Here is a 27,471-nt window from a genome sequence, read left to right on the forward strand (position 1 = left end):
CAATATAGAGCAACTTTATTCTGAGATTCTGAGTCCTGATAGGTTATTAACATTAATAAGTTTGTAAATTTATTACACAAAATTTACTGCTTTGATAAAACTGATGTTCATTGAGAAATCTAAAAATGCATGGAATTATAAAATGGAAAAATACCAGCAGCAAATATTCATTGCCAGAGGAAAGAATATTTGTTCACAAATTACGTATATACACATTATAAAGTCTCAGAAACACACAAGGATATTTGATTAAGTTATGAAGGTTACAGTCTGATTTCACAAAGCTCACATTATGTTTTTCTCCTTTTACTGTATATCTGGTGCCACCATTTTATTGGTCTCATGTTATAGGAATAAATGCTTCTCACATAAATTATTGTAGAATATTTATTCCATTTTAAAATGGGGTGATATCATCCACGTGGTTTTCTACTTTTCACAGTTTTAACATCATAATCATAATTTCCTATCCCATCATTTCCAGGTAAAACACTTGTACCTTATACATTCTGATATGCACTGCTTACAAAAGACTTATTTTTACTGCCAACAATAAAGAAGAGCATGTAAATGTCACTCCTACCCCAATCATGGATACATTTGATGAAATTACCGAACTCCCATAGGTTTCTCTTAGTATTTCATAGAGATAGGAAGAGAATATTAGGTTAGGTTTCCAAAAATTGTCAAATTGGCATAGCTTCTACCTGAGTTGTTTGATAAAATAAATGCTACCACAATTAGAAGGCCATCATATCAAAGCCTGCATGAAAATACACAATAAATCATGTGAATTCAGAACTGAGGAAGTTTTTTCCGATGTAACTACATCTGCCACGTAAAATTACTATAAATTTTGCCTTAACACTGTTGAAAAAATGTAATTGTGAAATATGCAGTGGACTGTTATCGCCAAGTTAACAAACCATTTTCAGCCTGTAGTGTGAGAAGAATTACAAATGACTGTTGAATTTAAATTGTATGCAACCAATGGAACATTAGACAAAGCCACTAGTAGTAAAAATCCAACTTCAGAACAGAGGATGAGGGGAAGCCAGCCAAGTACGATAGGGTAATATTACCCAAAATAATGCTTTGGATTGCAGTACTGAGTATATTCTGCATTTTAACTCAGGTGTCTCTGAATTATTTTTTGTAGATTTCCTCTCCTAGATACAATTTTAAAATATCGTATTTTCTCCTTTTGAGTCATTTAACACATACTAAACACATAAGTGCTAATCAGTGTTAAGGTCCTGAAGATGCAGAAAACATGGTACCTGTAGTTGACATTCTAGTGGTCATCAGTTTTGACATGTTCATCATTAGGGTTTTGTAAATGTGTGAACAAACTCTTATTCTAAGGCCTTTCTCCTGAATGACAAGTGTAAATGTCAAAGTTCTGTTTGCAACCCTACTGCACAATTTACAAGAGTTCTCTACTATGATGGTCCCAGGATGATGGGAGTATGCTGAACTATGGTGAAACACTGAATTTAACTTAAATGTTTTCTCTCCTGCAAGACTGGATGAAATATATCACCAGTATGGCCTGTGATAAATTATGATATAAACATACACTGAAGTGCTTACCATATGCCTCTTTTTAATGTTTTGCCCCTTTGTGAACTCTCAGATAAGATTATAAACAACTGAGCAGAGACTTTATCACACACCTCATTACTAAGAATTCTGTCCAACATGGACATTCTGGTGCAGTTGAGGACTTGAGGCCTGAGGTGGTGTGAGGCCATACCACCCTAGCGACACTTCCATAGTTTTGCTCTTATGTCAAGCCTCTGAGGCATAAGATTTGAGTGATCTAGCAATCCCACTATTGAGTATATCCAAAGCAAAGGAAATCAGTATGTGGAACAGATATGTACACTCCCATGTTCATTGGAGCACTATTCTTCACAACAGTTAAGATACGGAACCCACCTGTGTGTCCATCAATAGATAAATGAAGAAAAGGTGGCATATATACACAATAGAATATACTTTGGGCATAAAAAGAAAACAAAATTGTGTCATTTATGGCAACACAGATGAGCTTTGGAGGACATTATGTTAAACAATATAAGCTAGGCAAAGTAAGATAAATACCAACTGTTCTCACACACATATGGAAGCTAAAAAAGTTGATTTCATAGAAGTAGTGAGTAAAACAGTAGTTCTAGAAGCAGGGAAGTGTAGGGGTTAGGTGAGATAGCCAAAGATTGGGTAACACGATACATAAGTACAGCTAGATAGGAAAAATACATTCTAGTATTCTAAAGCACCAAAGGTGACTATAATCAACAATAATTTATTGTTTCTTTTCAAATCGCTAGAACAATGGATTTTGAATTTTCCCAAAACAAAGAAATGGTAAATGTTTAAGGTAATACACTAATTACATCAATTTGATCGTTACACATTATATACACATATTAAAATTTCTTACCATATCTCATAAATATACAACTTACATATCATTTAAAAATAATGATAAAATTATATCCAGATTCAAGCGCCTCTTGTAGCGCTTCCCACAGTCCTCACATTTGGATGGGTTTTCTCCATTGTGGTCTCCTTGTTGGTCTTTACAGTGTGACCGGTGTACAAGCCTCTTTCCACAATCCTCACATTTGAAGGGTTTTTTCCGGCAGTGGAGTTTCTTATGATTCAAAATACTTGAAGCCCGGCTAAAGCTCTTCCCACATTCCTTACAATTATAAGGTCTCTCTCCAGTGTGGACCCTCTGGTGCAAGTTAAGACCTGACTTACTAATGTAGCCCTTCCCACACTCCTCACATCTGTATGGTTTTTCTCCACTGTGGATTCGCTGATGAATCAAAAAATATGAGGACCATCTGAAGCTCTTCCCACATTCTTTACAATTGTACGGTTTCTGTCCTGTGTGAATCATCTGATGCTTATGCAAATCTAGCCTATCAATGAAGGCTTTCCCACACTCCTCAGATTTGTACAGCTTCTCTGCTGTGTGGACCAGGCAATGCCTATTAAGACTTGACCTAAGACAGAAGCTCTTACCACATATTTCACATTTGAATGGCTTCTCCCCAGTATGAATTCTCTGATGTTTCTGAAGCTGGAAATCGTGCATGAAGGCCCTCCCACATTTCTCACAAATATAAGGTTTCTCTCCTGTGTGTAATTTGCAATGAACTTGAAGTATCGCTCTACATCTGAAGCCTTTCCCACATTGCTCATATTTGAATGGTTTCTCTCCAGTGTAGACTCTCTCATGAGTTTGCAGACATGAGCTCTGACTGAATTCCTTACCACGCATGTCACACTTAGAGAGTTTCTCTCTCAAATGAACTCTCTGGTGAATACAAAGAGCTGAGATGTAACAGAAGCTTTTTCCACACTCCTTGCATGTATGAGACTTTTCTCCTGAGTGTAACTGCTGAGAAAGATCAAAGATGGCAACATCACTGAAGGATTGTTTACACTTCCCATTCTGTGAAGGTTTTTGTCCTGTGTGAATTATAGATAGTCCTGCCTCAACCTGGGAGGGGACATCACCTTGTTCAAAGAAGTGAACGATGGAGTTATTTACGATGGAGTCTTGAGACTGGGTTAAGTCACTTGCAGTTTGTTCCCAGATTTGCTGGCAAGGGCAGTCTTCATGTGGTCCTGCTTCCACAACAGTCTTGCCTCCTATAAGGACACAGAATGAAGAGATATGGACAAATGAAGCCTTTATTCAGTGTTTTAAAGATTTCACACTTAGGATATGGCATTCAACTTTAATGAGTGTTCAGTTTATGTTTTCCCCAAGCATCTTGTTTTCTAGTTTGTATGTGACCAATTTATAACCCCACCATGTCTCATATGTAAAATCCTGATGGAAGTAATAGACTCAATTAAAAAATTGATATAATATATACATTTAATTAGTTACTATTTCTAAGGAATTTTCTGGTCAGTCAAAAATCTTGCATGATAAATTGCATGATAAATTACTAAATGTTCATAGTGAAATATAAATCAAAGGGAAATTTAAGGAAAAGCAATAACAAAATCAATAGTTTATATGTCTGTGTTTATGTTATATATCCTTATATAGAAGTTACCCTAAGTAAAAAGAAGTCAGGACTTTGTCCTCAGCATCTGAGGGGTAATCACTAGGATCCTGACATATCATGCTGGAGGACAGTGACTTTGTTTGTTAGGGTGCCAATTCTGGATCATTCTGGATAGTGAAACAATATGATTTAGGGTTGTGGCTGGCCACTCATTTCCGGGGGAGGGGTGGGAGACGGTCCTCCCCATGTCAGAAAGAACAACAATGTTTGTTGTTTAATCTGTGAAGTCTGTTGTTACCAGCAACAGGGAATATAGTGTCCATGACAGGACAGAAAAACAGCAGGGAGGACAACATGGCTGGAAAAGATGGTGCAAGGGGGAGAAGACAGATGTAGTCAAGAGGTAGCAGGGGATGAAGAACAGACCACAGGGTCTTTAAAAGCCAATAAAGAAACCATACAGGCTTTTGGACCAAGGAGTGGAAAACTGACTTGCATTTCCCAAGGATCATTTTGGCTGCTCTGAGGAAAACAGATGTCAGGGTAGAAGGGAGGGAACAGGACCACCAGCCAGAAAGGGGTTGTAATAAACCAGGAAAGAGACTGGGCAATTTAGATCAGGGTGATGTAAGTGGGCACAGTCAGAAGTAAAACAAATGGGCAAGTCATGTACAGGGATGCACAGCTGCTTGCTTCTTACCTGAACTTCCCTCTCTCTGGGTTGCTGTCTCCATCATCCAAAACTTTTCTTCCCTTAGGAAGTGGAAAGGGTGGAATGGTTGATGCCCTGTGAATGTGCAAAGTCATGTGCTTAATCCCAATTCATTCTAGGTAATATCAAGGTAAAATTTATTGGAAATGTAGGTTCCCACTGCATACACAAACTTGAATACTCTAGGATACAAAGCCACTCCTGGGGCCTGATGTTCCATTACAGAGGGTGCTCACCCACTGACAGCAGGTTTGTGAAGTTCTCAAGCATCACATCTTGGTACAGCTTCCTCTGGGCAGGATCCAGCAGCCCCAGCTCCTCCTCAGTGAAGAACACAGCCACGTCCTCGAAGGTCACTGCCTCCTACAGCATCAAGATACATAACCTCAATCCTATGACCATGGACTACTAGGGGAGGAGTGGCATTGAGCAGGCGGAGAAGAGAAGTGGAGGTCAACTTATAGATTGCCCACTCATTCTGTCTGTATCCTGACAATGATTTTCCTGAGCTCCACCAGAAGTGCAATCATGAAAAAGACCTCCTGTATTTTTACTTTGTGCACTTACTGAGTCTCCTTGTAAGTAACCCATTAGGATTTCAAATGGTGCATCCTGGGCTACACCTATATAGGTTTCAATGAATCTTGCCAATTGCCCCAGTTGCCCCAGCAACAATGAGCAACTCAGTCTCAACCTTGTTTGTTGAGGCTTATTGTCCTCCTCTCTCAGACCCAAACCCTGAATGCTATCACTTTTCTTTAGTATTTGCCAAATTAACAGGTTTTAAGTAACTATTTTCAAAGGGGCCTTGGATCCATTCTCCCCACTTTCTTGTTTACAGGTCTCAAGAATAACCATAAATATGCTAGTTATGCAATGTCCTTCCTAGGGAAGATAACATCGTTCTATTTTTATTTTTTATTTTTATACCTTCTTTGATCCTAGTCCAATCCATAAAAGATAATATCTTGGGTTAGGGAGGAACTGCTTAGTAAGTAATGTTGCCCCTGAGGCATATAACCTGGGACAGGCTGCCTCTTGGGGTGGCTCAGGAATGGTGAAAATGGGGCATGTGCAGTCATGACTCCACCCACTCTAGGCAGCTTTCTTGAGCCTTGGGGGACTGGCTCACAGTGGATCATAGGCTTCTGTTGTCCCTTGCTACCTATATGTAATAAATCTGCTTTATGTAATTTGTCATATATGAGTGTGCTCTCTCATGGTGGGCTTGCCAAGTCTGTAACTAGTGAACCTGTTGCATGGAATTGGTGCAGCCAGCAGGGTCCAATTTGACAGAACTCTGGACCGGCAAAGGGGGAACACTTATATCCTGGGCAATTGGCCCAGTGCAGTGATGGCAGCCTGGGGACGCAGGCTGGCTGGACAGCAGCTTGATGATTTATAAAGAAGATAGAAGGATAAGCGGGACACAGGCCACCCCTCCAGATGTGAGCTGGCTGCATGGATTGAGACAGAGAGGACAGAATATGGAAACACAGGAGCTTGGCGCATGATCCGCTGATTAAGACACCTTAAGTAATAGCTCATTCCTAGGGCCAGAGGACTCAGGAAGTGGGTGAAGTAGGTCAGAGGGTCCCCGGAGCATCTAAGAGGGATGGAGCCAACATGTGTGATGTGGGCCTCCACAGAAAATGGACAAGTATGAATAAAACCAGAAGGACATGTTATCTTGGTGTATAGTGCACTCTTGACACAAGGAACTCCACCATCAATACAAATACAGTTACAAATGTACAAGGAACAGCACAAGAAGAAAAAACAGGCTAATTTGAGAGCAAGGAGGTAAAGAAGTGGGAGCACTGTTCTTTCCTACTAATTTTTCTACTCCATAATGTAACGGTAAAAAACAAAACGAAAACCAAAAACCAAATGCAAAGCCAACAAAAAAGACAAAGGAAGCAACTGGCACATAACAGGTCCCAAATGCCCTTTTCCTCCTTGAGTCTTCCCAAGACAGAGAAAAATGTATGACAATATGAGCAATAAGATGGAATTTTAATAGCAAGAGAGGTGAGCTCTACTCACCTTGAACGTGGTCATTTTTCCTTCTACTTTTTGGAATCTTCAGAGTCCTGAGTAATGGAGCATGAAGGAAGGTGGAATCGTGCCTGGAAAATGCCAGAAACAGTAAAAAGAGAGACATGAAAAGGTGGCTGGGGATGCTGTGTAGCAACATGGACATGTATTATGAATGATCACAGCAGCATTATTCATACTAACCCAAAAACTGTACACAACCAAAATGCCTTCCTCTGGGTAAATGGATAGAAAAATCATGGCATATCCATATAATGGAATCTAATTTGGAAATTAAAAGGAATGAAGGACCAACTCATGCTACAACATGCATGAACCTTGGAAACATGCTAAGAGAAAGAAGCCAGTCACAAAAATCCATAGATTATATGATTCCATTTATATGAAATGTCCGAATAGGCAAATGTATACATAGAGGAAAAGTAAGCTAGTGGTTGCTCCAGATTTGGGGTGAGAATGAGGTTTAATTGTAAATGGGCACAGAGTCCAACTGGGGGACTCTGAATTATGATGGTTACTCCACTTTACGAAGTTCCTAAAGATCACTGTACTCCTGAAATGAGTGAATGCTTTATGTAAAATATACCTCAACAGAGTTAAAAAAAAAAATTGCTAATCCACGTGTCATTTACCTTCATAAGAGCGAATTCTGAGTCCATATTGTTGGCAGATTTATAGTTGAACAAACAAATGAATAAATGAAGAGAACCAGAAGCTCATCTTTAGTAGATTGCTCACTAATAATATATCTTCCAATAAGAAACTTTAGTTTTTTTAAAAAAGGTAACTTTATAGCAGACAAATCTGAAAGACATCATCTTGGCCAAGTGAACATAGTTGAGATCACCAGTGAAGGGACAAACCGACATCATGTGAACCCTGTTATGTTGCTATAAAGAGGAAACTTCATCACTTGTGCGATATCCTTACCAACAATACACAATCTGAAACTAAACGTGAAATATATCAAACTCCAAATGAACATCTTTCTCCAAAATAACTTTCCTATTAAAAAAAAAAAAAAAACCATGTTTATAAAAGACAAAGACTGTGGAATCTTTCCAGACTAAAGAAACTATGGAATGTGACAACTAAAGAAAATGCATAAACTGGACTTTGAATGGCATTGCAGGTGAAGGGTGGGGCATGGGACACTCATAAGGACTTAATTTTTTTATTTTTTGAGATGGAGTCTCGCTCTGTCACCCAGGCTAGAGTGCAGTGGTGCGATCTCAGCTCACTGCAACCTTCGCCTGCTGGGTTCAGGTGATTCTCTTGCCTCAGCCTCCCGAGTAGCAGGGATTACAGGCGTGTGCCACCACACCCAGCTGATTTTTATATTTTTAGTAGAGACGGGGTGTCACCATGTTGGCCAGGCTGGTCTGGAACTCCTGACCTCAGGTGATCCACCCCCTTGGCCTCCCAAAATGCTGGGATTATAAGCATGAGCCACCATGCCTGGCATAGGACTTTAAATGAAAAATTGAACAAATTTAAATATCTAACTACAAATTAGATAACAGGATGTTAGGTAATATGCTATCCAACCACTATCTAATGAGTAACACTACAACTACTAGTAGTCTTTTAACAGATCTGATATGTAATAGATAACAATATTATTTAATATCTAATATTATCTAGCATGTTATGTGAAACCCTATACCATCCCTTCCTAAATACCTCTTACCAAAACACCCACATTTACCATGGTATGTGGGCTTCCTTGCTGCAGAAAGGTATAGTCAGCTGTCTCTGGTTAGTTATGTTACTGGTGGTATTTGGCTGATGGTCATCAACAAAGCAACCGGGAAAAATGTAAACAATTGGCAAATTTGGATAGAGTATATGAGAACTCCTTATGCAATTTTTGCAACTTTTCTATAGCTTTTAAATGATATAAAAATGAAAATATTTTAAATATCAGGAAGTAGTCATAAGGATAATGGGAATAATAAAATTGAGCATGATATAATATGGCAATTCACTAGTTTATTCTTTTTTTTTTGAGTCTCACTCTTGCCCAGGCTGGAGTGCAATGGCGTGATCTTGGCTCACTGTAACCTCCACCTCCCAGGTTTAAGCAATTCTCCTGCCTCAGCCTCTGGAGTAGCTGGGACTACAGGCATGTGCCACCAAGCCCGGCTAATATTTGTATTTTTAGTAGAGATGGGGTTTCACTATGTTGGCCAGGCTGGCCTCAAACTCATGACCTCAAGTGATCCACCTGCCTTGGCCTCCCAAAATGCTGGGATTATAGGCATGAGCCACCGCAACCAGCCTCACTAGTTTATTCTCTATTAGCAGTATTTAAAATTTTCTATAAAGACATACATTAAAATATAACAATTTTTTAAAATGTTTATAAACAAATAGAGAAATAGACGCAAAGAAAGACTAAAAAGAAATCAATTAGAAGCTTAACGGTTACTATCTTTACATCTTGGATTCATGGGTAATTTAAAAACTTTTTCTACTCCTATTTCTCGCATTTCAGACTGGTCCACAATGATACAGTTCCACAACAATACGAAATACTTGGAAAACGTGAAACAAAATAGTTGAGAAAAAATTTTTTAAATTCCTAGAAGTCCAAGCCCATGAGCCTTGCTCTCAACGTCCTTTCAATGAAGTCCTAACTTGCTTTCCCCACAAGTCCAGCTAGTTCCTCTGACTCAGTGAGAATGTATCCAAGAGATGATCAACTCAGGCTCTGACCTGGACTGCCTAGGTTCCAACCCCAGCTCCACCTCTCACTAGTTGGGTGCTATCCACCCTGTGTCTCACTCTCATCTTTAAAATTGAGAAAAGCAATACTTCACAGAGCCACAGTGTGGCCTGAATTTATTTGTATAAAGCACTTAGAATGAAGCTACCAATTACGGCTTAATGATTATCAACACCCATGCCCGAGGACACACTCTCGGTTGAGGTGAACATCTCTGTAAAAGAAAAAAGTCAAGGACCAAAAATCACAGAGATTTGCCCTCAGTAGTCAAGAACTCCCCTCCCTGCAGCTCTTTTAGAAAGGTCAGGCTGGGGAAGGCGAAAGTTGTGAAATACCCTGACTGCATCGCGGTCCCCCATAAAAGTTAAATGCTCCCCGCCCTTCGCGGAAGGCGGACGCAATTCTCGCTTTCCTAAAGAAGAGGTCAGAAGGCCTCCTGGGATCATCCAGCGTCCTGCTGGGATTAGGGAGAAGGACCATGGCCCTTGCAGCTGGAGCTATGACCCCACCCGGGGACCTGACCTCTTCGGGAAGTTAAAAAGAGACCACCAGTCACCAAGTGACAGGGGCTGCTTTAAGGTTCTCATTTGCGTTACCTCTTTCAGTTCCCAAAAACAATTCTACTAGGATGGTTCTAATGCCCCCATTACAAAAAATAGCAATGGAAAGTATAAGGACATTGAGTAACACTCCACGTCACACTGCGAGAAAGAGGTCGCACACGTAGGGTGGAGGGAGGCAAGCTGAGCGAGGTCAAAGTTCTGGAAACGCTCAGATCAGGGCACAGAGGATCCCGCCAATTCCACCCACCGGGATGCGAGCACAGCACCCCCATCCCAGAAAGCTTCGTGGACGGGAACAAAACCCTACTCCCCGTCCCACCAAACCTCCGCTCTCCGCCAAGGCTTCTTTTCCCTTGCTTGGATCATCGATCATCTGGTCGTTGCGACCCCAAGCAAAGGTGACAAGTTCAGAAGGACCCGCTAGACGCAGAAATGGCTCAAACTACGCGGTTAAGCAGCAACCTCAGGCTCACAGACCGGAACCGCTCGCTCCTCCACAGAGCTTCTGGACTCCACTTCCCAGAATTCCCCGGTTCAACCGCTGGCGTCAAAGGGTTCGCCACTCCATGAAGTTGATGGACTACAGTTCCCAGAATTCACTCGTCCGCCCGCCTAAGCCAACTTGCCCGCGGCTCAGAATGTGTCTGGACTCCACTTCCTCCAATGCGAATGGAAAATGTCTATAAGCTCACTCTTCAGCGGGAAGCTTTGGACTCCGCGGTGGTCGTTGACTACACACACCGCCATGCACACCGGGAACGTATCCCGTATCTCTCAGCGCCTGGTGGGGAATGTGGACTGTGACGCTGTGAGTCGTCCTTCTCGCTCCCTGAGTCTTTGAGCGAAAATATTGTATAGACAGGAATTCCTGAAGTCTAAACGCCTCCCACGATGACAGGAGTGTTATTGGAAAGAGAACAAACGAGGAGATAAAGTCTTCAAGGATTAAGATAACCTGACGATGGGAGGTTAAAACTAAGGGTTTAAAGGATGAGCCAGGTGGAATGGTTTGGCAGGGGCAATGAGGAGCAGGAAAACACCAGCCCCTACTCCAGAAGCTGTGGGACCACTGGTTTGGCAGGAAAAGCCACCCCCATTTGAGATCACAACTACCAGTGGAGAAGCGGTGTCGTCATGGAATAGCTATCTTCCCATAAACTTTTCATGGTATTCATATTTCTCCTTAGATGTAGAAACATCAAATTTCAGCGAATGTAGTGAATTGCTCAGTACATCAGAGCAATAATGACTGATGAAGTGCTAGGCATTGGTATCAATCTTATATTGAGATTGTAAATGCAGTAAAACGGGAAGATTCTATAGGTGAGGGAGCATGTTTTATTAAGAGTTTCTTCCTTGCCGAGTGCAGTGACTCAAACCTGTAATGCCAGCCCTTTGGGAGGCCAGGGCAGGACGTTCCCTTGAGCCCAGGAACTGGAGACCCCCCAGGGCAATAGAGGGAGACTTCATCTCTATAATTTTTTTTTTTTTTTAAGTGGCCAGGCGTGGTGGCCTGATCTTGGGACTACAAGTCCCAAGGACTCAGGAGGCTGAGGTGGGAGGATCGCTGAAGCCCAGGAGTTTGAGTGAGGCTGCAGTGAGCTATGAGGCCACCACTGCACTCCAGCCTAGGCAACAGATACCTCAATAATTAAAAAAATTTTTTTCTTAAGTTTCTTCCTATTTCGTGGTGAAACACAATTTATTATAGTTAGCAATTTAAAAACTGGCATTGGTTTAAAAAACAATAGTATAAAGCTAAATTAGGAAACAATTCATCTAAAAACCTGTTCTTTTGAAGGTAACCTGATTTTTTCTCCCTATAAACATACATTAGCCTATAAACCAATATTCTTCTTTTAAAAAAATGGAGTCTACTGTTTTTTATCTATTTTTCTAAACTAAAAACTTTTCATAATTTTGTTTAGACACAAAACTAAGGTGACTGTGCCAACCTTATGACGCCAAACATCCACTCTCTGAAAATTGAGTGATCAGTATTCATAAGCCAGTTACAGCTGTATCCTTGATCTACTCTGCCTTCCCGAAAGATAAAATGTATTGACACACTCAATCATAGCATGGAGGGAACTGAGCCTAAGAGGTTAGGGGCACTTGGTATCAAAGATCCCTTCTGCCCCCCAGGTCCTTGCACTCTGAGTCTGTGATGGGAGGAGCAGCCTCTATGATCTCTGAGATGCCTTTGGGGTCATTCTTCCAGTGTTTTGGACAGCAGGTCCTGCCTTCAGTTGACATGACCAATCCAAACTAATCTCATAAATTGATTGCTTATCTCTATCCTTGTTTTATCCAAAACAGGCTTTCTAATTTTTTTCCAAAGTAGACAGGCTGTGAATTTTTTAAATTCTTAGTTCTGTTTCCCTTTTACTTAATAATTCTGACTTTCTGTGGGGTTCCTCCCACAACACATAGGAATTCTGGGAGATGCAATTCAAGCTGAGATTTGGGTGGGGACACATCCAAACCATGTCACTGATGACACTAACAAAAACAACAGGGAAAGGACTCCCTATTCAATAAGTGCTGCTGGGATAACTGGCTAGCCATATGCAGAAGATTGAAACTGGTCCCCTTCCTTACACCATATACAAACATCCAGCTGGGCGCTGTGGCTCACCTCTGTAAAAATTGGTAACAATGTCCCCGCTTTTGTTTCTGATTTTAGTTACTTGAGTCTTTATTTTTTAGTCAGTCCTGCTAAACTTTTCACAATTTTGTTAGTCTTTCAGAATAACCAACTCTTGGTTTGGTTGATTTTCTTTGTATTCTTCTTCTCAATTTTATTTATTAATACTTTAATCCTTATTATTTCCTTCTTAATCACTTTCTGTAAGAGTCTCTTTTTTTAGTTCATGAAAATAAAATTAGGCTGTGGATGTCAGATCTTTCTCCTTTTTTAATATAAGCACTTGCAGGTATAAATTTCCCTCCTTCTACTGCTTTTGCCTCATTCCAAAAGTTTTGGCCATTGTTTTCATTTTCAGTTGTCTCCAGGTATTTCCTAATTTCACTCCTGATTTACTCTGACATATTATTTAAGAGTGTGTTGCATGCACACGTATATTTATTGAGGCACTATTCACAATAGTAAAGACTTGGAACCAACCCAAATGTCCATCAATGATAGACTAGATTAAGAAAATGTGGCACATATACACCATGGAATACTATGCAGCCATGAAAAAGAATGAGTTCATGTCCTTTGTAGGGACATGGATGAAGCTGGAAACCATCATTCTGAGCAAACTGTTGCAAGGACAGAAAACCAAACACTGCATGTTCTCACTCATAGGTGGGAATTGAACAATGAGAACACTTGGACACAGGGTGGGGAACATCACACACTGGAGCCTGTTGTAGGGTATGGGGAGATGGGAGAGATAGCATTAGGAGATATATGTAATGTAAATGACGAGTTGATGGGTACAGCACACCAACATGGCACATGTATACATATGCAACAAATCTGCACGTTGTTCACACGTACCCTAGAACTTAAATTATGAAAAAAAAAAAAAAGTGTGTTGTTTAGTTTCCACATACTTGTGAATTTTCCACTTTTCATGATGTGATTGAATTTCAGTTTTTGTGATCTAGATTACAATTGGAAAAGACTTATGGTATTAGACTTTTGAAATTATTAAGATGTTGTATTGAATTTATTACGGTGTTTCAGCCTGTGAGAAAAAATGTTGAATTTATATTGTATTCAACCAATGGAACACTACACAAAGCCACAAATACTAAGAATACAACTTCTGAATAGAGGAGGAGGGGAAGACAGGAACCAAATGGGAATAGATATTATCAAAATAATGCTGTGAATGCAGTATTTAGTGTACTCTGCATTTCAACTCAGGTGTCCCTGAATTATTTGTAGATTTCCTCTCTTAGATACAATTTAAAAACATCATGTTTGCTCCTTTTGATTCTTTTAACACACAGTGAACACAAAATGATAATCAGTGTTAAAAGTTGTGAAGATACAACAGAAAACTCATGTTGCTGACATTCTAGTGGTAATCAACTTTGATATGTTCATGATTAGAGTTTTGTAAATGCATGAATGGACTCTTATTCTAAGGCCTGTCTCCTGAATAACTGTAACTGTCAAACTTTTTTTTGAAACCCTATTGCACAACTTAACAAGCACAACTCCACTATGACAGTCCCAGGACCACTGGGGTATGCTGAGCTATGGCTGAAAAAGGTTTTAACTTAAACAAATGTTTTTTCTCCTACAGGACTGGAAGAAATGTATCATCAGCATGGATTCTGTGATAAATTACAAGATACAAACTCAAAGGGAACTGCTTTCTATGTGCCTTATATTTTAATGTTTCTCCCCTTTGTGAATGCTTAGGTGAGATTGTAGTCATGAAAACTGAGTAAAGACTTTATTACACACATTACTGAGGCTTCTCACCAATGTGGACACTCTGAAGTTGAAGACTTGAGGCCTGAATGAAGCACATACCACCCTCCCCATACTTCTGTAGTTTCTCTCCCATGTGGAGCTTCTGAAGCATAAAAAAATTCAAGTGATCCAGCAATTCCACTATTGGTAAATCCAAATGAAAGGAAATCAGTATGTCGAGGAGATATCTGCACTCCCAGGTTCATTGTAGCACTACTCACAAAAGCCAGGATATGGAATCCACCTAAGTGTCTATCAATACATGAATGAAGAAAAGGTGGCATATATACACAATGGAATCCTCTTTAGACATAACAAGGGAACAAAATTTTATCATTTGTGGCAACATGGATGAGTTTTCAAGGACATCGTTAAGTAATATAAGCCAAGCAAAGAAAGAGAAATACTGACCTCACTCATATGGAAGTTAAAAAAAGCTGAGTTCGTAGTAGAGAGTAGAACAGTGGGTGTAAAGGCAAGGAAGTGTAAGAGGTAGGTGAGATGGCCAAAGGTTGGCTAACAGATACAAAAGAGGTAGAGAGGAAGAATTTATACTGTTCTGCAGCACTAAAGGTGACTATCATCAACAATTATTTACAAATTGCTAAAAATGTGTTGTAGTCTCACAAATGCACCACACTGTAGCAGTCTCTCTTGTGATGTATCACTCGGAGCTCTTAATCTCATGTCCAAGATGATTAAGAAGCACGGACACAAGGGTGAAATTGGAGTGAAAGTTTAAAAAGTGAAAGAAAAAAAGCTCTCCACAGCGGAGATGGGGACCCAACTAAGTTGCCCACTATGAGGCTGGGGTCTGGAGTTTTTATGGACTGGGAAGGGGAAGGAATGCGCTTAGCCTGCGGGCTGTCCTGGAGAAAGTGTGATTCAGCTTGGTCTGGGACCTTGGCCTGGGACCAATCAGGAACTGAAGTGATGATTCATAAGGGTTATTCAGCTTAGCCTGGGACCAATCAGGAGCTGAACTGATGATTCATAAGGGCTATTCAGCTTGGCCTGGGACCAATCAGGAGCTGAAGCGATGCTTTATAGAGCCTGGGCTTTTCCTTTTCCACAAAGGAAAGTGCCAACCTGAACCTACTGAAACCCACTATGTTCATGCCCATAAAAGAAGAAACTTTTTCCTGGGAGCCTGCTGATTATACAAAGGACAAAAGCATTTCTGTGTCAGGTCTTGTTCCCTTAACTGAGTGAGCTGGAGGTTTGTGCGAGTTTTTACCTGAGTGAGCTGGAGGTTCTTCTACCTGTGCAGCCACGGGCATGTCTCCAGGCACAATCCCCTGTGCTAGTTCCCTTATCCGTGCCTGTAGCTTGTTTTTCTTCCCCAGGCTGCTTTTAATGTTATGTGGAGATGAGGCACTGATCCGTGCAGTGAGGGCTCTCCAGGGACCCTTCCCTTGCTGTCTACTAACTCCTCTTAAATGGATTTTGAATTTTCCAACACAAAGAAATGGTAAATATTTGAGGTGAAAGATACACCAATTACACTGATTTGATCAGTATAAATTATATGCACACAGTAAAACCACATTGTACCCCATAAATATGAATAATTATGTGTCATTTAGAAATAACGATAAAAGTATATCTAGATTCAAGCGCCTCTTGTAGCGTTTCCCACAATCCTCACATTTGGATGGGTTTTCCCCACTGTAGTCTCTCAGTTGGTCTTTACGGTATGTCCTGTGTGCAAGCCTCTTTCCACAGTCCTCACATTTGAATGGTTTTTTCTGGCAGTGGAGTCTCTTATGATTCAAAATACTTGAGGCCCGGCTAAAGCTTTTCCCACATTCCTTACAATTATAAGGTCTCTCTCCCGTGTGGACCCTCTGGTGCAAGTCAAGATTAAACTTAGTAACGTAGCCCTTCCCACATTTCTCACATTTATATGGCTTTTCACCATTGTGGGATCTCTGATGGGAAGACAGTTGTGAATTTGTATAAAATCCCTTCCCACATTCTTCACATTTGAAGCTTTTTTCTCCACTGTGGACTCGCTGATGGTTCAAAAGGCATGAGGACCATCTGAAGCTCTTCCCACATTCTTTACAATTATATGGTTTCTCTCCTGTGTGGACCACCTGATGCTTACAAAAATCTAGCCTACCAATGAAGCCTTTTCCACACTGCTCACATCTGTACGGTTTCTCTCCAGTGTGGACCATGCAATGCCTATTAAGTGCTGATCTCTGATGAAAGCTCTTATCACATGTATCACACCTAAATGGTTTTTCTCCTGTGTGAACCATGAAATGGCTCTTAAGTCTTGACCTAAAATGGAAGCTCTTACCACATATGTCACATCTGAATGGCTTCTCCCCAGTATGGATTCTCTTATGTTCCTTAAGCTGGGAATCATGAATGAAGGCCTTCCCACATGCTTCACAAATGTAAGGTTTCTCTCCTGTGTGTAATTTATGATGAACATTAAGTGCTGATCTACGACTGAAACCTTTCCCACACTGCTCACATTTGAATGGTTTCTCTCCAGTGTGGACTCTCTGATGAGTCTGCAGATGTGAGCTTTGACTAAATTCCTTGCCACACATATCGCACGTAAAGAGTTTCTCTCCCATGTGAAGCCTCTGATGAACATGAAGAGCTGAGATGTAACAGATGCTTTTTCCACACTCATCACATGTATGAGACTTCTCTCCTGAGTATAACTGCTGGGGAAGATCAAAGATGGAAACATCACCGGAGGACTGTTTACACTTCCCACCCTGGGAAGGTTTCTGTCCTGTGTGAATTGTGGGCAGTCCCGCTTCAACCTGGGAGGGGACATCACCATTTTCAAAGAACTGAGAGTTATTTATGATAGAGTCCTGAGACCTGGCTAAATCTTTTGCAGTTTGTTCCCAGATTTGCTGGCAGGACCACTCTTCCTGTGTTCCTGCTTCTGGAACAGACTCCAACTCAGTTTGGATCTTGCCTCCTATAAGGACACAGATTTAAGAGATGTGTACAGGTAAAGCCTTTATTATGTGTACAGGTAAAGTGCTCTCAAGGTTTCACACTTAGGACATGACATTAAACTTCAATGAATACAGAGAACGTTCAGTTTGTGTTTTCCAAGTACACCCTGATTTCTGGTTTGCATGAGGCCAATTCAGAACCACATCATGTCTCACATGTAAAATCCTTGATAGAAACAATAGACTTAATTTAAAAATATGATATACATTTAACTTGTTACTATTTCTAATGAATTTCCTAGTCTAAAATCTTGCGTGATAAATTATGAAAATAAAAATTTATGTACATAATGAAATATGAATCAAAAGGAACTTTAAGGAAAAGCAGTAACATAATCAATACTTTGTATATTTGTGTTTATGATGTATGTCCTTATAAAGAAGTTAACCTAGGTCAGGTGCAGTGGCTCAAACCTGTCATCCCAGCACTTTGGGATTGATCATTTGAGTCCAGGAGTTTGAGACCAGCCTGGGCAATATAGCGAAACCCTGTCTCTACTAAAACTACAAAAATGAATACTCTGTAGTCCCAGCTACTTGGGAGGCTGAGGTGGAAAGATTGCTTGAGCCTGGGAGGTGGAAGTTGCAGTGAGCCCTGGGTGACAGAGCAAGACCCTGTCTCAAAAAAAAAAAAAAAAAAAAACATGCTGGGTACAGTGGCTTATACCTGTAATCCCAGCACTTTGGGAGGCTGAAGTGGGCAGATCACTTGAGGTCAGGAGTTCAAGACTAGCCTGGCCTTGAAACCCTGTCTCTGCTAAAAATACAAAAATTAGCCAGGCGTGGTGGCACATGACTGTAGTCCCAGCTACTCAGGAGGCTGAGGCAGGAGACTTGCTTAAACCTGGAAGGCAGAGGTTGCAGTGAGCTGAGATTGAGATCGTGCCACTGCACTCCGACCTGGGAGACAGAGTGAGACTCTGCCTAAAAAAAAAAAAAAAAAAGTTAACCAAAAAGAAGTTGGGACTTCGTCCTCAGCATCTGAGAGGTAATCTCTAGGCTCCTGAAGTGTCATACGTCAGGAAAGTATCTTGGTTGGCTTGAGGGCAAACACTGGATCACTCTGCATAGTGAAACAATATAATTTACGGTTATAGCTGGCAAATCCTTTGGGGGCTTGGGGGTGGGAGATGCTCCTCTCCATGTCAGAAATAACAGCAATGTGATTTAAGGTGGAGCTTTAGGTCACAGAGAGTTAGCAGACCAGGAGACTGATTAATCACCTAGGAATCAATCAACCAATAATGGCTCTGTAATGGACACCCAATAATTACTCTGGATCCCAGCACTCAGGTGAGTTTCTGTGACTGACAGTACTTTGGGTCTAAGTCATACCTTAATCCTGGGAATGTAACACATCCTACTTTGCCAAGAGAATACAATAGAAGGTCCACATTTGGTTCTTCTCATCTGGACCCTGTCTTATTTGGTTTTTCTCTAAGTATAATATACATCTTTTCCCTGTAAAAATCAGTCAGTGAGAATAAAAGTATTCAGTGAGTTCTGAGAGTTTAGAAAATTATTGATTGTGAGGGCAGTTTTGAAAACCTCCCGAATTTGCAGTTGGTGTGAAGTTAGAGCAGTTCTCTGTAAAATGTCTCAGTAAATGTTGTAGTTGGTTGAACACTTCACAATGTTAAACATCAAATACCTCGTAGTGTTTCTATGTACACGTTCAAAGTATCCCCGCACAAGAATTTTGCACAGCATGTGTAAAATGCTTAATCTTACTTTTCTGTATTGATATGGACAGTAACTTGGTTATCTGAAAGAGTACAGGGACAGACAGCTGCAGTTCTGAGGGGAATCTGAAAGGCTGTCCTTCCAGGGGTCCACAAAGGAGGATGCTCCTGATCAGATAATCAAAAATGTGAAGAATCACATGGAATGAAAAGAAAGCTTATGATGCAGATAAATAGGATTTTATAACTTTTTATATTGAAGACTACACATTAGTGAGCTATGAAATACAGTTAAACTCTGCAATAAACGTTTACAAAAAAGAACTGGAATGTAAATTATCACAGCATCATGACAAGCAGGAAAGTGATCATTCCATGAAATGCCTCCTAGAGTCACTTGTACACATCTATAGGCAAGAAAAATGTTTGTCCAGGTTATATTGAAACATGTGCTTCTTACTATGGCTTATACTCACAAAACATTCAAAAATTTGTCAGGCTAATACCAAGTCCTGAATTAAGTAAATTCTTCCAAGGGAAAGTCAAGTTGCAAAGGTTGAATCTTGGAAAGGATTAATAGGTAAGCGTGTACCTATTGGCATACAGTAGTACACGGATATATTTAATACACTGTCACTTATAAATAAGAGGTCTTGGCTGGGCATGGTGGCTCACGCCTGTAATCCCAGCACTTTGGGAGGCCGAGGCGGGCGGATCACGTGAGGTCAGGAGTTTGAGACCAGCCTGGCCAACGTGGTAAAACCCCACCTCTACTAAAAATACAAAAGTTAGCCAGGTGTGGTGGCGGGCACCTATAATCCCAGCTACTTGGGAGGCTGAGGCAAGAGAATCACTTGAACCCAGGAGGCGGAGGTCACTGTGAGCCGAGGTCGCGCCATTGCACTCCAGGCTGGGCGACAAGAGCAAAACTCCATCTCAAAAATAAATTAAATAAATAAGAGATTTTTAGGGAGAAAGGAGAATCTTCAGGATGTTTCTAGTTTGAGAAGGCAGTTTCCCAATTCCTACCAGGTCATAAAGTTCACCAGTTCAAAATACAGCACTAAATCTATAAAAATCAAGAAAAAATTGTGTAAAATCTATCCTTTAATGTTTTTGACAAAACTTGTATGACATAAAGATGCAGAAATATACACATTTATGAAGAAAGAGGACCAGAAATAAAGTAAATGTTCAGCTACGTGACTTGTGTCCCCTCATCCTCATTCTTCCCCCTTCTAGTAAGAAGAAGGAGGAACCTGGGGCCAGTGAAGTGCATATAGACTTTGGAAAAGGCAAATGGACTGCAGATGGGTAAATCTTTTGAACGAAATGTAGCTGGAAACCCTCATTCAAAAAGAATTTCTTCCCAGATATAAATATGCTCCCTATGGAAAGCTCCAGGGTAAGTCTCAAGGAAGGCATTTTACTCAGTGTGGTCATAAAAACAATGCTTAGAAGTTTCCATGGGACGTGGGTCAACTGTACACTCCTAAAACCAGTCATGTCAAGGGAACCTAAGAAAGTCAGAATTGGGTAAGCAGCAATCAGCAGGCCAAAAAAACTGTTCTGCAATACACAGTCAGCCTTCCTATTATGTTACACAGCAAGGGGGATTAAAATGGCAGAGGCCATAAAGGTCATTAGTCACCTAAGCAGAAGGCAGGAAGATCATCCTGGATTATACAGGAGTGACCAATACAATCACAAGGGACCTGAAAGGTAGAGGGCAGAGGCTTAGGAAGAGTGGCAGAGGGAATGGGATTAAGGAAGAATGGTCAGAGAAGCAAAGTAGCTGCCTTTGAAGATGGAGACGTGAAACAAGAGCTAGGGAGTGTTGGCCGGGCGCGGTGGCTCAAGCCTGTAATCCCAGCACTTTGGGAGGCCGAGACAGGCGGATCACGAGGTCAGGAGATCGAGACCATCCTGGCTAACACGGTGAAACCCCATCTCTATTAAAAAATACAAAAAACTAGCCGGGCGAGGTGGCGGGCGCCTGTAGTCCCAGCTACTCGGGAGGCTGAGGCAGGAGAATGGCGTAAACCCGGGAGGCGGAGCTTGCAGTGAGCTGAGATGAGGCCACTGCACTCCAGCCCGGGCTACAGAGCAAGACTCCGTCTCAAAAAAAAAAAAGAGCTAGGGAGTGTGGACAGTGCCTAGACACTGGTAAACCAAAGTGAAGCTTTCCCTCCAAGAACATCCAGGCAAGAATAAAGCCCTAGGGATGCTTTGATTTTTGCCCAGTGAAATGTATCAGACTTCAGGCCTAAAGAACAGAGAGATAATAAATATTTTTGTTTAGTCCACTAAGTTTGTGGCCATTGGTTACCACAACAGGCAATACAGTGTCCTTGGCAGGACAGAAACAGCAGGGAAGAAATATGGCTGGAAATGATGGAGAAAGAGGCAGAATGGGATGAAGAGCAGACTACATAGGTCTCTAAGATGCACTTAAAGAGGTTGTAACATTAATAAAAATAAGAAGTCATAAAAGCTTTTGAGGAGAGGAATGCAAATCTGACTTCCATTTCCTAAGGATTGCTTTGGCTGCTATGAGAACAGATATTAGGGTGGGAAGGGTGGGAAGAGGCCACCAACTGGAAGGCAGCTGTAATAATCCTGAAGGAGATGTGGTCATTTACATTAGAGCAATGCAAATCGGCACGGACAGAAGCACAACAGGTAGGAGAGTATGTACAAGGATGCACAGATGCTTAGTTCTTACCTGAATTCCCTTCTCTTTGGGTTACTGTCTCCATCATCCAAAACTTTTCTTCCCTTAGGAAGTGGAAAGTATCTTGATGGAATGGTTGATGCCCTGTGAATAGGTAAGGTCACGTGCTGAATCCCAATACATTCTGGGGTAATATTTAGGCAAAATTTACTGGAAATTTAGATTCCCAATGCACACTCAAACTTGAACACTCTAAGGTACAAAGCCACTCCTGGGGCCTGATGTTCTGTTACAAAAGACGCCCATGCTCACCCGTTGAGAGCAGGTTCCTGAAGTTCTCCAGCATCACATCTCGGTACAGCTTCCTCTGGGCAGGGTCCAGCAGCCCCAACTCCTCCTCAGTGAAGAACACAGCCACATCCTTGAAGGTCACTGCCTCCTACAACATCAAGAAGACAACTTCCATCTTATGACCAAGGACTACTGCGGGAGAAGCGGCATTGAGCAAGGGAAGGGGATGAGTGGAAAGTTGTTCTCAATTCTGAGAGAAGTAGGTGAACTTAGAGATTTCCCACTCATTCTGCCTATATCCTGACAATGACATACACTGATTTACCTGAACTCCGCCAGAAGTGCAATGATGAAGTCCTGCACATTTACTCTGTGCACTCATCAAGTCTACTTGTATGTAACCCTGTAGGACTCTACATGCTACATTCTGGGCTACCCATATATAGGTTCAACAAATCTTGCCAACTGCCCCAGCAACATTAAACAATTCAGTCCCAACCTTGTTGGGTAAGGCCTATTGTCCTCTCTCATATTCAAACCCTGGTTGCTATCGCTTTTCTTTAGTATTTGCTAAACTAAAAAGTTTTAGGTAACTGTGGGTAATTTTCAGGGTGGCCTTGAATCATCCTTTCTTGCTTATAGTTCTGAAGAATAAACATAGAACATGCTAGTAATGCAATGTTCCTATCCTTCCTAGGGAAGATAACGTCTTGAGTTAGGGAGAAAGTGCCCAGTAAGTCGTGTTGCCCCTGAGGTATATAACCTGGGGTGGGCTGCCTTCTGGGGTCCTTCTGCTCTGGTGGAAATGGGGTCAAGATTCTACCCACCCCAGGAAGTTTTCTTCAGCCTTGGATGGCCACCTCACAGTGTATCCTACACTTCTGTGCTCCCTTGCTGCCAATCTGTAGGTAACAAATCTGCTTCACGTAATCTGTTGAATGAGATCGTGTTCTGTCTCACAGGACTCACACAAGTTGATAATCAGTGCACAGTGAACCTACTCCACAGTACTTGTGTGGACAGCTGTGTGGGACAGTTATGTAGTGTGTCCTCTACTCTCAACGTACAAACCACAAATGTTAATTGCAGCCCTCAGTGTCCTGATGAGAAGCCAGAATGCATCATTGCACTTTCTAAGGGTCTGCCCCTTCCTAGCTGTGTGGCCTTAGACATGTTTGCCTACAGGAATTAGTTTCCTCTCTAAATAATAGTCCTTATTTGGCACAGTATTTTAAAGGATTAAACAAGGAAATACATAGCATTTGGAAACATCTGTACCACTGACTAAGTGTTTAATGAACATTAGCTGGAATCATTTTTACTGTTGTTACTATTACTAGCATTATCTATTTCATGGCTGCATAGTATTCCAGAGAACTGATGACCTACTTTTAGCTACAGTAAAGAATATTTAATTTTATATATTTTCCATGATCAATCCTGTGAAGAGATCATTAAGTAATGATGTAGTAAGATGTAAGAACATCTTACTCTCCTCTCTCGTTGTTTAAAATAATAATTTCAAATGAAAATTAAAACATCAAAAAATAAGCACATTTAGAACTGTGATCATATAACTGCATGCTTTCTTCCCAGTTTTTTACCTACCTCCATAGTCTTTGAACAGAATACAAGTACTTTGCTTCTCTTTATCATGGCCAAGAGCAGGTTATAAATATTCCCACAGTCTTGGTAATCTGATTGGGGGAACAATTCGTTCTATTATTCTCACTTATTTGATTATAAATGAAAACCATCACTTTTGAAGGTTATTGGACATCTCTAGTTCTCCTTTTACACTGGCCTTTTAGTGTCCTTTGTTCCTATCTGTTTGGAGTTTTTCCTTTATTCTGTGCTCAAGGTTTTGACTTTGAATTTTATTTTCTTTAGGTATCCATGTGGCAAACATTTCTGCCCCAGGTCATTATTTCTTCTGGTAACATTGTGTGAGGCATCTTTTGCTATAAGGGATTTAAAGATTTTCTATAACAACTGTGGTAATCAGTGTACTTCAGTGCTTGGAGTAGATGCCATGTCAGAGTGACATGTGACAAGAAGTCACACCAAGTAGGGACAGGGAGGAGCAGCACCACTAGGGACACCATCACTCAACAGGGCACTCCTGACACCCACACCACAGGGCACAGGTTGCTCAATGGAGAATTCTGTCTCTCTCCTTGTCTCTCTTTTTCACTTCAGCCAAATGGCTAATACTCGTGACCTTTGGTTGCCTGTGTACCCCTGATTAGGTTTCTCATATTTCACCTGTTTAAGAAGAAGAAGAGACCAGGAACCTCCTCATTCTGCTGCTCTGAGGAGTAAACGTAGTAACAGAACACAAGCGACTGGCAAATCTTAGTATCACTGGACATTTTAAATGAAGGTTTTCTACTACTTTGGTTAAACTGCTTACTACATAAGTGAATAAGAAGAGACCAGTAAATAAAGCACACGCAAAGTATGACTGAGACAAGGAGAACACAGAATCTAGCTCTTCCAGTGTGAAAACTCCAACAATATTTGTGTGGAGCAGCAGTTATATCCTGTTGTTCTGTGCCCAATTAAAATATTCTATCTGCACAACAGCCAATGTGGTACATATCAAAAGTACCCTTTCAAAATTGAGCTAAAATGGCATATGGTTGTCAAAATTAATTTTGTGGGACAAGGTTATAGATAGGAAAGCTGTCACTGCAGTGTTGCTTAAAATAAGTCTATGAGCGTGAGGTAGTTATAAATACAAAGAGACATCAATGTAATAGGAATATGATGTAACCATAAAAATGGAAGATTATATAACATATAAAAAGAGCACAGTTTACACTTAGATGTATATCATCAATACAAATACAGTTATGAATGTACATGACAAACAGCAAGAGAAGATAAAAATGGATAATTTGAGAGAAGGGGGGTAAGGAAGTGGGAGCACTGTTCATTTCTACTAATTTTCATACTCCATAAAATAAATAATGGTAAAAGCCAAACCAAAACAAAACCAAAAACCAATTACAGTCAACACAAAAGAGATAAGGAAGCACCTGGCACACAACAGGTCCCCAAATGCCTGTTTTCCCCTTAAGTCTTCTCATGACAGAGAAAAACACATGACAATATGAGTAGTGACACGGAATTTTAACAGCAAGAGAGGCACGCCCCGCTCACCTTGAATGTGGTCATTTTTCCTCCTACTTTGGGAATTTCCAGACTCCTGAGTGATGCAGTTTGAAGGAAGGAGGAATCCTGCCTGAAACACGCCACGGTCTGCAGAAAAAGAGACATGAAAGGGTTGCCACGGATGACACCCAACAATACAGATGTATGTTGTGAATTAGCACATGAACGATCACAGCAGCATTATTCATAATAACTCCAAACTGCACACAACCAAGATGCCTTCCTCTGGGTAAATGGATAGGCAAATGGTGGCATATCCATACAATGGAATCTTATTTGGAAATTTAAAGGAATGAAGTGCTGACTCAAGCTACAACATGCACAAAGCTTGGAAACATCATGCTAAATGAAAATCACAAAACCCATGGATTATATGATCCCATTTATATGAAATATCTAGAACAGATAACAGTTATATATAGAGAAAATAAGTTAATGGTTGCTCCAGATTTGAGGTGAGAATGAGTTTTTATTTTTTAAGAGATGGGGTCTTGCTATGTTGCCTGAGCTGGTTTCAAACTCCTGAGCTCAAGCTATATCTCCCACCTCGGCCTCCCAAAGTGCTGAGATTACAGGCATGAGCCACCATATCCGGCCTGAAAATGAGTTTTAACTGTAAGTGGGCACAAAGAGTCCAGTTGGAAGATGAAAATGGTCTAAACTGAATCATGATGATGGCAAAACAGGAAAAAATGTAAACAATTGGCAAATTTGGGTAAAGAGTATATGAGAATTCCTTGCACTATTTTTGCAACTTTGCTATAGCTTTGAAATGATATAAAAAGTAAGGTTTTAAACTATCAGGAAATAGTCATAAGAACGGTAACAATGGGAATAATAAGGATGAGCATGACATAATATGGTAGTTTGCTAGTTCATTCTCCATTAGCAGTGTTTAAAAATTTCCATGGGTAAAGAAACATGGGAAAACACAATAAGATATTATAACAATTTTTCAAATGCTTATAAATAAATATACAAATAGACATAAAGAAAGACTGAAAGAAAATGGGGGAGAACTGAAAGTTCTATAACTTGTATCAGACAGTTACCTTTACATCTTGGATTCACGGGTAATTTAAAACATGTTTTCTCCTCCTATTTATCTAACTTTAAACTGCTCCACAATGATATGGTTCCACAATACAAAATCCTTATAAAAAGTGAAACAAAATGCTGACCAAGTTTTAAAAGGCTCCTACAGAAGTCCAAGTCCATGAGCCTTGCTCTCAAGGTCCCTTCAGTCAAGTCCTAGGTTTTTTTCCCAATCTGATTCCAGCTAGTTCCTCTACCTCAATGAAAATGTATCCAAGGGATGATCAACTCAGGCTCTGACCCAAACTGCCTAGGTTCCAACTCCAGCTGCACCTCTTACTACTTGGGTAACTATGCACCCAGTGTCTCACTCCCATGTTTAAAATGGAAAAGAACGACCCGGCTTGGTGGCTCACGCCTGTAATCCCAGCATTTTGGGAGGCTGAGGCAGGCGCATGTTGGAGACCAGCCTGACCAACATGGTGAAACCCCGTCTCTACTAGCAATACAACAATTAGCCGGGCATGGTGGTGCACACCTGTAATCCCAGCGACTCAGGAGGCTGAGGCAGGAGAATCGCTTGAACCTGGGAGACGGTGATTGCATTGAACCCAGATCCCACCACTGCACTCTAGCCTGGGCGACGGAGTGAGACTCCGTCTCCCAAAAAAAAGGGATGGGGGAAGAGCAATAACTTTTCACAGAGCCACGGTGTGCTGTAAATGTATTTATTGCCATAAAGCCCTTAGAATGAAGTTACCAATTAAGGCTTAATTATTATCAACATCCATGCCCAAGGATACACCTACACACTCTTGGTTGAGGTGAACATCTCTGTAAAAGAAAAACACCGGCTCGGCGCGGTGGCTCACACCTGTAATTCCAGCACTTTGGGAGGCCGAGGCGGACGGATCATTTGGGACCAAGGGTTTGAGACCAACCTGGCCAATATGGTGAAACCCCGTCTCTACTGAAAATACAAAAAGTAGCCGGGCATGGTGGTGCATGCCTGTAATCCCAGCTACTCGGGAGGCTGAGGCAGGAGAATCACTTGAACCCGGGAGGCGGAGGTTGCAGTGAGCT

The 27,471-nt window shown here is 41.0% G+C and overlaps 2 protein-coding genes and 1 long non-coding RNA gene across 9 annotated transcripts in view; 1 reads left to right on the forward strand and 2 right to left on the reverse strand.

The window, feature by feature from the left end:
- Position 1: 1 nt before the first annotated feature.
- ZNF230 (zinc finger protein 230) lies at positions 2-10,605 on the reverse strand. Of its 2 annotated transcripts, XM_011963085.1 has the most exons (5): positions 10,423-10,605; positions 6,796-6,878; positions 4,986-5,112; positions 4,738-4,824; positions 2-3,669 (listed from the first exon to the last, which is right to left on the reverse strand). In XM_011963085.1, exons 2-5 carry the CDS (start codon positions 6,808-6,810, stop codon positions 2,468-2,470), a joined length of 1,431 nt encoding a protein of 476 aa, XP_011818475.1. In that variant the 5' UTR covers positions 6,811-6,878; positions 10,423-10,605; the 3' UTR covers positions 2-2,467. The 2 variants fall into 2 exon arrangements, with proteins under 2 accessions (XP_011818475.1, XP_011818474.1); XM_011963084.1 differs by lacking the exon at positions 6,796-6,878 and having other exon boundaries at positions 2,289-3,669; positions 10,423-10,464.
- Positions 10,606-10,661: 56 nt separating this feature from the next.
- LOC105526931 lies at positions 10,662-16,685 on the forward strand. 2 transcript variants are annotated; one of them, XR_001004168.1, is made up of 3 exons: positions 10,662-11,265; positions 14,364-15,070; positions 15,789-16,685. It is a non-coding gene; the product is annotated as an uncharacterized LOC105526931 (long non-coding RNA). The 2 variants fall into 2 exon arrangements; XR_001004167.1 differs by lacking the exon at positions 15,789-16,685 and having other exon boundaries at positions 10,662-10,906; positions 14,364-14,669.
- Positions 15,258-27,471, reverse strand: part of ZNF155 (zinc finger protein 155) — a 13,603-nt gene continuing 1,389 nt past the window's right edge. For 3 of the 5 annotated variants that reach the window (XM_011963090.1, XM_011963088.1, XM_011963086.1), the window contains exons 2-5: positions 25,342-25,440; positions 22,198-22,324; positions 21,937-22,029; positions 15,258-17,489 (exon numbers count right to left, since the gene is read on the reverse strand). In XM_011963090.1, coding sequence (XP_011818480.1) covers positions 16,108-17,489; positions 21,937-22,029; positions 22,198-22,324; positions 25,342-25,356 — 1,617 coding nt within the window. In that variant the 5' untranslated portion in view covers positions 25,357-25,440 and the 3' untranslated portion in view covers positions 15,258-16,107. Of the gene's footprint in view, positions 17,490-21,936; positions 22,030-22,197; positions 22,325-23,784; positions 23,874-25,341; positions 25,441-27,471 lie in introns of those variants that run through there. The other 2 variants (XM_011963087.1, XM_011963091.1) reach the window with 2 other exon arrangements.

Source organism: Colobus angolensis, unplaced genomic scaffold, assembly GCF_000951035.1.
Source record: "Colobus angolensis palliatus isolate OR3802 unplaced genomic scaffold, Cang.pa_1.0 Scaffold60, whole genome shotgun sequence".
Taxonomy (NCBI): domain Eukaryota; kingdom Metazoa; phylum Chordata; class Mammalia; order Primates; family Cercopithecidae; genus Colobus; species Colobus angolensis.

Excerpts from the sequence above, each read along its gene's own strand:
- ZNF230 (XM_011963084.1), bottom strand. The coding sequence starts at position 10,464 with ATGATCCAAGCAAGGGAAAAGAAGCCTTGGCGGAGAGCGGAG. Across the intron at positions 5,113-10,422 it reads AGCCTTGGCGGAGAGCGGAG|GAGGCAGTGACCTTCGAGGA; the intron begins GTTTGGTGGGAC and ends TTGATGCTGTAG. Across the intron at positions 4,825-4,985 it reads CACAAACCTGCTGTCAGTGG|GGCATCAACCATTCCACCCT; the intron begins GTGAGCACCCTC and ends GCACATTCACAG.